The 13,624-nt window shown below is 41.7% G+C and overlaps 1 protein-coding gene across 1 annotated transcript in view; it reads right to left on the reverse strand.

Annotated features, from left to right (window-relative positions):
• Positions 1-1,384: 1,384 nt before the first annotated feature.
• The window catches only part of LOC311238235 (integrin beta-3-like), a 97,942-nt gene continuing 85,702 nt past the window's right edge, over positions 1,385-13,624 (reverse strand). The window contains exon 15 of the mRNA XM_084326258.1: positions 1,385-4,241. Within this exon, the coding sequence (XP_084182384.1) occupies positions 4,173-4,241 (69 nt within the window). The 3' untranslated portion in view covers positions 1,385-4,172. The remainder of the gene's footprint in view (positions 4,242-13,624) is intronic.

The following is a 13,624-nucleotide window of genomic DNA, read 5'->3' on the forward strand; positions in this document are numbered from 1 at the left end:
CCATGATGGAAGATAGTTTAATTAACTTTAATTAACAGATTGCAGAATGGGTACAGTACAGTACATCTCAATACACACAATTGTTTAGGGGATGCAGACCAGAGAAAGACTTTCGTCTTGTTTACATCAGGGTCCCCCATTTTCAATTCGTAATGAAATTGCTATTATGTGTCTGCATGAACACACAACTGTAACTGTACTCAAAAATCACAAAATAAGGGTTGTCTCAGTTCACAACTATATTGGTCAAGTTTTGGGTGGGACTTGTTTGCGTCCCTACAGCTTCTTATTCAATTGAGTGAGATGCTCGGTTATGTCACACAGCCAGTTTGCATCTGACAGTTCAGACAATATTTCTTCAACCCTTTGTTACCTATTCCGCCTGGATCTTTTTTGTATTTTGGGCTGTAAAATTGTCAAAGAATGTCTGAGGAGTAAGTGCTTTTGGCTTTTTTCCTTTGTTACTTCATCAATACCTCAGATGTTCAACATACATGTATGTGTAAGAATGTGTAATAACTAAGGCTGTCAAAGTTAAAGCTTTATTAACGTATTAACCCACAATTCTTTTAACGCCACTATTTTTTTAACGCAAGATTAATGTTTAAAAAAAGAAAAAAAAAAAAAAATTTACCAGAGCTCTTGTGGGCCACATCAAATGACGTGGCAGGCCACATTTGGCCCGCGGGCCTTGCGTTTGACACCTATGTCTTAGACCATATGAATAACATGTATGAATTTTTTTATTGGACGTAAGTCTCCTTTAATTTATCATTCAGTCCCTGTATCTTCAGCGTCTTGTATCTAAGAAAATAAAAGGTATTTTCCTGGACCAAAATTCTCCACCCGGAGGGGTTTAGATGTGACACACAGTCTGGAACAGGGTTTCAAAGGGTGGGCGATACTGCCACCTACCAGGAACTGGCCGGTACTGCACTCTCGGGTCCCAGTATGCCTTTTTCTTTTCTTTTTTTTATTATCTTTATTCGCTTTTGTGGTCGCGCAGGACCGACAGCATTTTCTTGGCCACGCAGGACCGACAGAGGAGAGAGGGAGAAACAGGAGGAGAAGAGGGGAAGACATGCGGCATATGGCCACCGGGTCTGGGAAACGAACCCGGAGGACCGCTACGCGACTCAGCGCGCTATGTGGTGTGCTACTGGAGCGCCCCCCAGTATGCCTTTTAATGGTAAAATAGAGGTCCGTGACACTGAATAGAATATTAAAATCGAAAAAAAGGAAAACGGACCAAATAACGTATATATACGTGATTGGCGTTCAATGCATGGCGAGCAAACATGTATATATATATGTGGATGGAGCAGATTGAGTTAAACAATAAAGAAGAATTTGAGTGCTAATGAAATAGAGTAACAGAGGTTTGAACACACTGAAGTAAAAGTTTTGTGTACTCACATTTCTGTTTAGTGGTTGCCAGATGCCTATTTTTAAGTTTCAGCTGAGAGGTATAGGAGCTGGAAAACATAACGGTTCCATAGCCTGCAGTCTTATGTAGTACAGGTCCAAAGTTTATAAAAATCCCACCGAAGACTTGGGTTTCACAAAGGTTCTTGTAATTGTGTGTACCGGTAAAAATTCTGAGTGATTATCCAAAATGGCCATCCACTTCCATTCATTCAGACGCACGAGTCAAAACAAAGAGCTTGTTCTCTTCTTCTTCCCCTTTCTCCTTGCAATCAGCACTCGTCTGGGATTGGGTTTTGGAGCAGACGCTCCTTGGCTACAATGGTGGTCAATAATTCTTGCCATCAGCGGTGACTGGTCAGTTCAGAACCGTTTACAACCGGACACGGTCACTCGTCAGAACGGCTTGTCAAATGACGCTCGCCGGATATTTCGTCTTGTAACTCGAGACTCGAAGCACGCAATAGGTTGAGTGTGGTGACGATCGAAAGGTGGCAAATTCAACTTTCAAACAATGTATTGGTTGATTGGCGAAAAATGCAGCCTGGAGCCGGCAGGCGAGCGCAAAGTGCTACGACATGCGCACAAGTGCGTGACGGCCCTCTGATGCTTACGAGGTGCCCTTATTGGTAAGCTACCTCCTTGTACTACATCATTATTGGTAAGCTACCTCCTTATACTACATCATTATTAGTAAGCTACCTCCTTATACTACACCATTATTGGTAAGCTACCTCCTTATACTACATCATTATAGGTAAGCTACTGTACCTCCTTATACTACATCATTGGTAAGCTACCTCCTTATACTACATCATTATTGGTAAGCTACCTCCTTATACTACATCATTATTGGTAAGCTACCTCCTTATACTACATCATTATTGGAATGGAATTTTGGAATTGGAACCCGTTCTACTGACTGGCTGGTCCTTAAGAGGTCCAGTTTGCTCTGAACAGGGTAAATCTGCATTTAGCTATGATGCCCCTCTAGCTCATGGAATGAACTCCAACAGTCCTTAAAGCTTGAGATTATGCCCTCTGTTGCAGCGTTTAAAACCTTGATCTCCAACCTTTGTCAGTCAATGTCATATGCTTTTTTTTTGTTTATCTCTGTATGTACACTCGACGCAGGGACGTGCACAGGACTTTAAAGGGGCAGGTGCCCAAAGGCTGAAAAGGGCACTATACCTGTGTGTGTTTAAACCGAGCGCGCGTAGCGCGCAAGCCCAATTTTTAAGGGCCCTTTTCGGGCGGGGGGCCCCCTTTTTATGCTTTTTGGGGGGTTTTGGTGATCAAATATTGAATATTGAACTATAATAATCAGTGCAGGAGCTCACTTATCCTTGAAAGACACTTTTATCATTGACTTAAAAGGCCCATACATCTCCATAAATGTTCAGGGGGGAGGGAATAAGTGCTTACCCTACAGACCCAAGAAGTGCTGTATATTCTGCATTGTTTAATATAAATGCATTTTTTATTCCAATCCCGATTTGTATTTGAGATTCCCAAATCCCATCGGACTTGACTTCTTCGTGTCCCTCAATGAGTGTAATACCAGCATTCAACTGTATGCGCCACAGCGGTTTCTATCATCATCATCATCATCATCATCACCACCTACGCTATGCATAAAATATATAGGTCCGCGGAGAGGCACGCTGAGGAGGCCGTGCAAACTGCAATGGAATATAGGGCATCTCTCTCTCTTTACCTAATATTTTTATTCTATCCTGACATTTTTCAGTTGGAAGGGCATATGCATATATTTTTTTAAAGTTTTTCAAAAAGGCCAATTTCTTTTACGAGGCTCAGAAAGGCAGGTGCTCAAGCACCCCTTGGGCTCTATGTGTGCACGTGCCTGCCTCGACGCGACTGTAAATGAGGGAAACCTCAGTTGCCTTTCGAGTTTAAATAAAGGTTTGAAATTAAATGAAATATTGTGATCAGCCGGATGAATCAGCAGAGAAAATGTAGGTAAACTCAACATCACAAATAGAAAAACAAGAAGCAAAAGGAGAAGCTGTATGAAGGAGTTTATGTTTCTCCTCCAGAATGTCCCTGGTCTCCATGTTCTAACTACAGAAACACAAGCCCTTCACATCCCAAGACAGGACTCCTCACAACGCTTCAGGAGAATGTTCTGAAACACGACACCAGCAGGCTGTACATTTACTTCCCGATTCATGACAGAAAAAATAACTGGAATGTTTCAAGCATGATGTCGTTGAATTTCTCTGAATATCATGTTATCATTAGCCACATTCTGCGCACACAGGAAGCCATTTATCTACGAAAGCCTACTCCAGTAACGACACAGGTTTTCTCTGAGTGAAGTTGACAGTTCCCGCAAAAATAAACCACAAAACATTTATGTTTCGGACGTCACACAGCCGAGCGTCGACGGTCGTGGCCACACTTCCCACAACCAGGAAGTCATAGCAAGCTGACGAGGAAGTGACAGGACACATCTATCATTCCTCTGGGTCAAAAGTCCTTTGCAGCGCAGCAAGTATCAGTTTAAGATACTTTCAAAGCAGTGAGATTCTGTCCCACATGTAATACGAGTTGTCTGCTTATGCCAAAATCCCTTATACATATTTACAAACACAAAGTAATCGTTAAATCTTCTCTTGACAGTAGAGGCCTGCACATGATATGGCGGTTTTTCCAGAAAGAACCAGAAAGTTCTGATTGAATCCCTCCTTCCTTTCTTCCTTGGTCTCCAGGTTGGCTGGGCGGCTTCAGTCCTTGCCTCGGTAAGTGATGTTGGTGAAGGTGGACGTGGCTCCTTTATACAGAGGGTTGTGACCCTGGGAATCAAATGAGAGAAACAACTTAATTTAATAAAATTTAATTTCAAACCTTTATTTCAACTTGTGAGACACAGATGTCACCAGTGAGATAGAAAGAGAGACAACAGTGAGAAAGAAAGAGACAGCGAGAGAGAAAGAGACAGTGAGAGAGAAAGAGACAGTGAGAGAGGAAGAGAGACAGACAGACAACAGCGAGAGAGACAGACACAGTGAGAGAGACAGACAGACAACAGTGAGAAAGAGACAGTGAGAGAGAAAGACAGACAGACACAGTGAGAGAGACAGACAGACAGACAACAGTGAGAAAGAGACAGTGAGAGAAAGAGACAGACACAGTGAGAGATACGAACAGAAAGATGAACACAAGAAAGACAGAGAGCGAGACACCAAGACAGAAAGAAATGAACACAAGAAAGACAGAGAGCGAGACACCAAGACAGAAAGAATGGAACACAAGAAAGACATAGAGCGAGACACCAAGACAGAAAGAGATGAACAGCATATGCTATTGAAATTCGTTTTCTCTAATATTTCTATTTCTAGTATTTCTATATTTCTTTTTTTTTTAAACTTAAATTTTTATTAACAGTTTTAGACAGACAGCACAATCACATCACAATAAAAAGAAAAAGAAAAAACAGTGCACATAAATATTTACATGGGTATCATGGTTAGTTGTCTGGTTCCCCTACAGTTGTTTTCTAGGTACTTGATACAAAGGCTGATTGTGTATCTCCCTTAAACAGGCATAAACAAGTAATTCCTACTCAAAGATGATAAATACTGTCTAAGGCTTGTATGTGTGATCTGGGTCCAGAGACCCTCCTTGAGCTTCTTTCTTCCCTTATCCTTCGTCCTTTCTTTTTTTTTTCTTTTTTTTTTCTCTTGTTTATTAACTTTCACTTTGCCTTTTGATTCACCCATACACAAACCACATCATCCCTGAATATTAATATCACACCGTTAAACAGACATAGATAATAAAGTATAAAAACATTCAGCAATTGTAATATCCCAAAAAAATAGAAAATACTAACTAAAGCACAGGTGTGTGACATGGGTTCAGAGACCCTCCTTGAACATCTTTCCTCCTTTACCCTTTGCCCTCTTGTGTTGCATTTGGTTCTTCCTCTGTGATGTCGTTTTCGTTCCCTTTATAATCCTCCCACTTTCCCCATCTTTCCCCAAATTTCTCTTCCTGTAACCTCAGCATGTGTGTTATCCTCTCCATATCCTGTATTTCTTCCACTATTCCTACCCATTGTGCTATTGTCGGTGGGTCTTCCTTGTACCACAGTCTCGTTATTGCTTTTCTGGCCGCTATCAACATTATCTTTATTAAATATTTGTCCCCCCCTTGTATTCCCTCGTGTGTCAGGTCTCCTAAGTAAAGCACCAGTCCTGTTTGTGGTAGCCCGTATCCTAATATTCTGATCATTGCTTCCCCTATCTCCTCCCAATACCCCTTCAGCTTCTGACATCCCCAGAATATGTGCGTGTGATTTGCCCCCTCCTTCCCACACATCCTCCAGCATGCTCTTTGTGTTGGTGCATATTTTCCCTTTAGCTCTGGGGTTATAAAGAATCTGATTATGTTTTTCCATCCAAATTCTTTCCATATTCTCGATCCTGTTGTTGAATGTTGTACCTCGCATATGTTCCCCCATGCCTTACCTGTTATTCCTATATCTAGTTCTCTCTCCCATTTCTCCCTTATATAATCGGCCGTGTGTCCCTTGCTGGTCATTATAGCCCGGTACAGTGCTGATATTACCCTTCCTTTCCCTCCTTCGTATGCCCTTACTATCATCCTAATTATTCCATTCTGTTCTTCTTCCTTGTCCCCTCTTATTTCTCTATTATAGTAATCTCTAATCTGTAGATATCTGAAGTGGTCCTTGTTTTCTAGTCCAAATTTCTCCTTTAATTTTTGTAGTGTTTGCATTTCCCCCTTCTCTATCATTTTGCATATCGCTGTTGCCCCCCCCCCCCCCTCTCCCACCTTCTGAATCCATGGTCTAACCTCCCTGGTTTGAATCTCTTGTCATGTGCTACCCATCTCAGGACCCCTGACTGCTTCTCCAATTTGTGTGTTTTTACTACTCTGTTCCATATGTTCAAGGTGCATTTGGTGATTGGATCTAATAGTCCCTCTTTCTCTTTAAATAGTTCCCTATCTCCCACCAGAGCTTGTACCTTGTATCCCTCCCCTTCTTTTTCAATGTCTTTCCATCTTGCCTCATATCTGTCGTTACACCAGCACGTCACTGCTCTCAGTTGTGCTGCATAGTAATAATCTTGTAGGCTGGGTACTGCCATCCCTCCCTCTTCCTTTGGTAGTTGTAGTGTTTTATATCTGACCCGTGGTCTTCTCCCCGCCCATATGAACCTCGATATCAGTCTGTCCCACTCCCTGAATTGATTCTGTGGTATTTGTATCGGTAGTGACTGGAATAGGTACAGTAACCTTGATAGTATGTTCATTTTAATGACCTCTATTCTTGAATTGAAGTCCAAGGGCATTACTGTCCATCTCTCTAAGTCTCTCTTGATGTTCTGATTTATCTGTGTATAATTCGCCTCAAACAGTTTCTCCACCCCTCTCGTGATGTTCACCCCTAAGTATTTAATCTTGTCCATGTCCCATCTTATCCCGTACTGTTCTCTAATTTCCGTCGTTGGGGTATAGTTCCATGCTAAGGTCTGTGTCTTTGTCACGTTTAGTTTGTATCCTGAGTAGTGGCCATATTCCTTCAGTAGATCCATCAGTGCCGGGAAGCTCTTGTCTGGTTGCCTCATGTATACTATCACGTCGTCTGCAAATAGGCCTAGTTTATATTCCGTTCCCTTTATCCTTACTCCCTTGATGTCCTCGGTCTGTCTGATCAGTTGTGCCAGTGGTTCTATGAAAACGGCGAAGAGCGTCGGTGAGAGACAACATCCCTGTCTGGTAGCCCTCTCTAATCTGATTCTATCCGTCAAGCTGCCATTCACCTTAACCCTCGCTGTCGGTTCTTGATATAGCGCCTTGATCATCTTCATCGCCCTCCCGTTCAGTCCGAACCTCATCAATGTTTTATATAAAAATGTCCAGCTCACACTGTCTAATGCTTTTTCTGCATCTAGGCTAATCAGTACCGCGCTACCCCCTTGTTTTTGTATCTCCTCTACTATGTGTAATGTCTTTCTCACGTTGTCCTGTGTCTGTCTCCCTTTAATAAATCCAGTTTGATCTTCATCTATAATGTCTGGCATAAACGTCTCAAATCTCTTTGATATTATCGATGTATACATCTTGTAATCCACGTTAAGTATGGACACAGGTCTGAAACTACTACATAATTCCCTATCCTTCCCTTCCTTCGGTATCGTGGTGATTATGGCTTCCTTCCACGAGGGGGGCATTTTACCCTCTTCCATCGTGTGTCTGAACGCCGCCCCTAACATGGGTGCTAATTCAGTTCTAAATGTCTTGTAGAATTCCGATGGGAATCCGTCGCTCCCCGGAGACTTGTTGTTTTTAGCTCTACTAATTGCCTCTTCCAGTTCTTGTTCCGTAATTATTTTATTTAATTCTTCATTCTGTTCTTTCCCTATCGATGGTAACTCTAGCTTCTCCAGATATGTTTCTATTTCCTCTTCTCCCGCTGCTTTTGGCTGTGTGTATAATTTCTCATAGTATTCTCTAAATGTCCTCTCTATTTCAGCTGGGTCCCTCAATATTTCATTAGTCTTTGTATCCCTTATTGTGTGTATCGTGTTCAACTTCTGTTGCGTCCTAATTCTCCTAGCCAACAGTCTGGTCTCTTTTGGTCCCCCTTCATAGTACATTTGTTTCATGAACCTCGCTTTCTTTTCTATTTCCGTCAATAATTCCCTATTTATCCTGGCCTTTACTTCTTTGATTTCTCCAAGCGTTTCCTGTTCTTTTGATATCTGGTGTCTCCCCTCTAGCTTCTTCAGCTTCCCTATCAGATTGTGATATGTCTCCGTTCTGGCCTTCTTCAGCATTGCTGTTTTTTCCATCAATTTCCCCCTTATCACCACCTTCAGTGTGTCCCATAGAATGTTCGGGTCTACCGCCCCGTTGTCATTTTCTTCCTTATATCTGGCTATCTCCTCCTTGATCTGACTCACCACCCCCTTGTTATTTAATATTCCTACATTTAGTCTCCAAATCGTGTTCCTCCGTCTCCCTTCTAGATCTACTGTCAGATATATGGCGCTGTGATCCGATATGTCCGCCACTCCTATACTGCTCTCCCGTGCCCTGTAACTGTCCCCCGTCGTCATCAAAAAGTAGTCTATTCTCGCATATGTCACGTGTGGGTGTGAGTAATGTGTGTATTCCCTGTCCATGGCGTGCATCCCCCTCCAAACGTCTGTAATTCCCATTTCCGTCATCTGAATATTCATATATCTACTGATGGGTGCCCGTCCTTTTCTAGTACTCGTGGTGTCTAGGTCGTGATTCAGTACTACGTTAAAATCTCCCGTGCATATCAATATCCCTTCTAGTTCCATCACTATCATATCAAAAATGGTCTCATATAAATCCCTCTCACTCTCTGGGGGTGCATAAACATTCACTAACGTAACCATTTGGCCCTCCATTTTCCCCTTCACCAGAACAAACATTCCCTCCTTGTCTCTTACTTCCTTGATCAATTCAAATTTGACTGTGTTTTTGATTAATGTGATTACTCCTCTCCTCGGGTTTTGTTTAAAGAAACTATAGTATGCATTTTCATATCCAAATCTCTTCAGTTTCTCATGATCCTGTGCTACCAAATGTGTCTCCTGCAGAAAAATCACTTCCATCTCACTTTTTTTACATTTCAACATCACTTTGCCCCTCTTTATCGAATTATTCATTCCATTAACGTTTAACGACATCATTTTTATACCTTTAACCATTGTCATCTTTCTTCTTCTTTCGTCTGTCAGTCCCCCCCATGTCACACTCATTCCCCCCTCCGGTTGGAGCCTCCGCTCTCTTCACCGAATACATATAATGATTAACATAAATAAAAAACATAAACTTTACATAAAGTGCTCCCAAGGCGTTCGGGGGGTCCCTGTGTCCCCCCCTGTCCCCTGCTGGTGGGTGAGGGGTAATTGCCCTCCTAGCGAGAGGCCCCCTCCTGACGGCTTGGGGGTTTGAAACCCTTACCCCCAATCGCTCGTCATATTTGTCCAGCTTTCTTACTGTTTTTTTTTGCTGTCGACCTCCTGGTCAAAAGCGCTCTGTCCTTCCTTCTGATCAAAGACCCTCTTTTCTTGGTCCCTCTCAATGTGACTCATATGTTTCATTGTCCCTCCTTCCTCCCATACCCGTGTGCGGTGTCTCCTGTGTACCCCCTTTTACTTTATTTTCCCCTCCCCTATTTTCTATGTGATGTCCATTTATCCCCTTAATCCCTCCCAACTGTGTTACTCACAGCGTGTGTCTATGTATTTGTTTCAGTATGTTCTGTGTCTCGCCTATATCAAACCTAGTTATATTTCCATTTATTTCCTCCATCAGCTTGTGTATTATGTGTCCATGTATACGTTATGTTCATTTCTATATCCTGCCTCTACCTGGGAATGTGTGTTTATGCATATGTTATTTCAGTTTCTATATTTTGTCTCTATTTGAATAGTTTTTTCAATCTCTTGTGCGTGTACTCATCCGTTCGCCTCCTCCCGCCTCCTCTCCGTCTCTGGCCTCCTCATCCGTCTCCGTCCTCGTTCTGTCACGTTTCACCTCGGCCTTCTCCTCTCTCCTCCCTCCTCTCCCTGGTTTCGGTCTCCCGCTCTGATCCATCTGCGTGCCCCCTCCAATCTCTGCTGCAAGCTCCGCGTCTGGTCCTCCTGGCTCCTTCCTTCTCCGTCCTCCGTCATCTGCATCCCCCGTCGTCTCATCTCCCGCTCCGCTTCTCGTGCCGTCGCATACGTCGCCGCCCCTTCCTCCCAGTGAATCCTTAGCGAGGTCATGGGTGACTGGAATCTCATTCCGTTTTCTTTCAGAGTTTTCTTCAGTCCCGCGTAGGACCTGCGTGTTATCGCTACCGCTGTCGAGTAATCGTGATCAAATGATAGTCTTTTCCCTTCGATTTCAATCTTCTTGGTCCACGCGGTTCTGAGTATCAATTCCTTAATCTCAAATCTCAGAAAGTTAATAATCACCGATCTCGGAGGTCTGTCCGGTTTCGGTCTCGGAGCCAACGCCCTGTGGGCCCTCTGAATCTCCATTTTTTCCAGTCCCGTCTCCTTCAATTGCTCCTTGATAAGCTTTTCTACATAATGGGTCACCGATTCCCCTTCGACTCCTTCTTTCAATCCCCATATTCTGATGTTATTTCTCCGTGACCTCCCCTCCATGTCCGACATCTTTGTCTCCATCTGTTCTTGTTTCTGAATCGCACATGTTAATACCTCGTGTATCTCCGTGTTCCATTCCTCCGCTTGTGCCGTCCTAGTCTGTAACTCGGTCACGTTTCTGTCCTGTTCCGCCATCTTCTCCTCCACCCTTTTGAGTTCTGTATTCATTTCACCTCTGAAGTCCTCCTGTTCCTTCCTCAATTCCTCCCGTAGCTTCCCAATATCATTCCTTATCGTGTCCGTGTTCAGTTTTATCGCCGCTGTTATGTTCTCCAGTATCCCGGCCTGCATGACCACGGCCCATCCTGGCATTCCCGTGTCTGCCTCAGCGGGACCTCCCCCTTCTTCCGCCTGTCTTTTCTCGGCTTCGCTTCGGGGACTCTGTTTCTTCAAATTCTCTTCTTCTCGTGTGTTCTCCATTTCTCTTTCCTTCACAATCGTTGTCTCTTCCTTACTTCTCGTGTGCATTTTCATTTTTAATTACTTTTCGGGTCCTTTTTTATCCGTTTTTTCGCTCATTTGACCAGGAGCTCTATCGCACGTGTGTTACTCGTCTGCTCTCATACCGGAAGCCGTATTTCTATATTTCATATAGTTTCTGTATCTACTCCGGCCATCAGACAGATTCAGGAATTCCCCATCCCTGGATAAAAATCTACTGACAGGCTATTTATGTTCTATGTAGGCTATCTTGTTGCGAAATAATAATAATAATAATAATAATAATAATAATAATAATAATAATAATAATAATAATAATAATAATAATAATAATAATCATTAGAATACTCAGTTAGTACTTTAGTTAGTGTCGACACTCAGTGTCGTTAGTACAGTTGGTTGTTTTCAGTGTTTTATGCGCATATCTGTTATTTAGTTAGGCCTACTGGACATTTTAGTAGATTTTTAGTTTTTGTTTATTTATTAAGTTAATATAAAACTGTGTTTAGAATTTTGTTTTGTTTGTTAACCTCTTACCACGCTACGCCGCTACAGCACGTTAGACGATGCGTTTAACGTGGCTACACGGATCCACTGAAACGGATATTTAAAAAAAAACGTCACTTTAACCTCTTAAACCCGGAGCCTATTTTCTGAAAATCCGCCTAAAATACATACCTAAGTAAATGGAATGCTCCACTTCCACAAGGTTCATTTGCATATTCTTGGTATCTAGGGACATCTATGGACCTCAGTGAATGTATTCCCAGTGTCAGAAATATTGTGTCTATTACTAGGCTTGCTTAAATTGTGATGAAACAAAGGAGAATATGAATTATGATTTTTATTTGCATCTTTGACAGTGAATAACACCATGCTAATAATGACCAAACATTAAAAACTGATTCGTTCAGTACCTTCTTGAGATCATGTGTACAAAAAATCTAAGGAAATGAATAAAAGGAAGATGATTAAACAGAAGGTTCTGTAGATACAGTACTGAATTCTCCCATCCGGACCAATGCAATTTGAAATATTATTATAGAATATAGAATAGCAGGCTTATAAATTACCTTATTATAGCCAATTTGCACATTTATATATATACATATATTATCTTTCAAATGGCAGAGTTCAATTTGGATTTAGTATCACCAGGCGTGCATAAGAACAGATAATGAAATCTACTGTAATCTACTGTACTTTTTTATTTTCATCACAGTGCAACCATTTTAAAACTCATTTCAGATCTAATTGTTGCTGCATGCTAACAATAGGGAAGAGAAACTAACTGCGTTTCAATATTTGTCAATAACGTTACGTTTTGTGGTATATTATCCCGAATAATAAGAGTTATTAAAAAAATGCATACAGAACTATGAACCTTGAACCCTGAGATCCTTTCAGGAAGTGTAGTTTTGAAAATTTCCAACGCAGATCCAGAGCTATGGATCTCCACTACAAAATGGCCGCAAAAAACTACAATTTCCATGATTCAAAGTTTTCCAAAATGGTCGCCTCTCACGAAATAAATAGACATTTCGAAAAGGAAAATCTATCTAATAACACTTTAACCTATTCCTAAACTAACGTATTGATGATAAAATACATTATAAATGCTGTTATGACATGGTTATGATGTTTATACTTGAATACGTTTGACAAAAGAAATTATACTTTTGTAGAACATTCTGGGGATATTGATTTATTACATGATGTCATTTGCGGTCCGCCGACGGACTGCACGGGCGGAAGAGGTTAAAATGCGTTTTTGAAAATCTCCATTTTCTTTTCCAAAAATGTCATTCACGAGTGGATGAAAGGCCCAAACGTAGAGGAAAATGTGCTTTTTTCTAAATATCCATACTCGTGTGGACAGGGCCTTAGTCTGACTTGTTAACATCTGAGTTTAACAAAGAATGCCTTTGAGCTTGTGATTTAAAGGACCATAGCAGTCTTTCTGACCTGATTAGCTGTGAACAGATTTTTCTGGCTCTGTAAAAGAAAACACCACTGGTGTTTGACTGTTTCTGCTGTAAAACAGAATGATGTCTCAACAGTAACTCAGGGTTCAGAATGATGTCTCAATAGCAACTCAGGGTTCAGAATGATGTCTCAACAGTAACTCAGGGTTCAGAATGATGTCTCAATAGCAACTCAGGGTTCAGAATGATGTCTCAACAGTAACTCAGGGTTCAGAATGATGTATTAACAGTAACTCAGGGTTCAGAATGATGTCTCAATAGCAACTCAGGGTTCAGAATGATGTATAACAGTAACTCAGGGTTCAGAATGATGTCTCAACAGTAACTCAGGGTTCAGAATGATGTCTCAACAGTAACTCAGGGTTCAGAATGATGTCTCAACAGTAACTCAGGGTTCAGAATGATGTATAACAGTAACTCAGGGTTCAGAATGATGTATAACAGTAACTCAGGGTTCAGAATGATGTATAACAGTAACTCAGGGTTCAGAATGATGTATTAACAGTAACTCAGGGTTCAGAATGATGTCTCAACAGTAACTCAGGGTTCAGAATGATGTATAACAGTAACTCAGGGTTCAGAATGATG

This window comes from Notolepis coatsorum, assembly GCF_963971535.1.
Source record: "Notolepis coatsorum genome assembly, chromosome: 12".
Lineage (NCBI taxonomy): Eukaryota > Metazoa > Chordata > Actinopteri > Aulopiformes > Paralepididae > Notolepis > Notolepis coatsorum.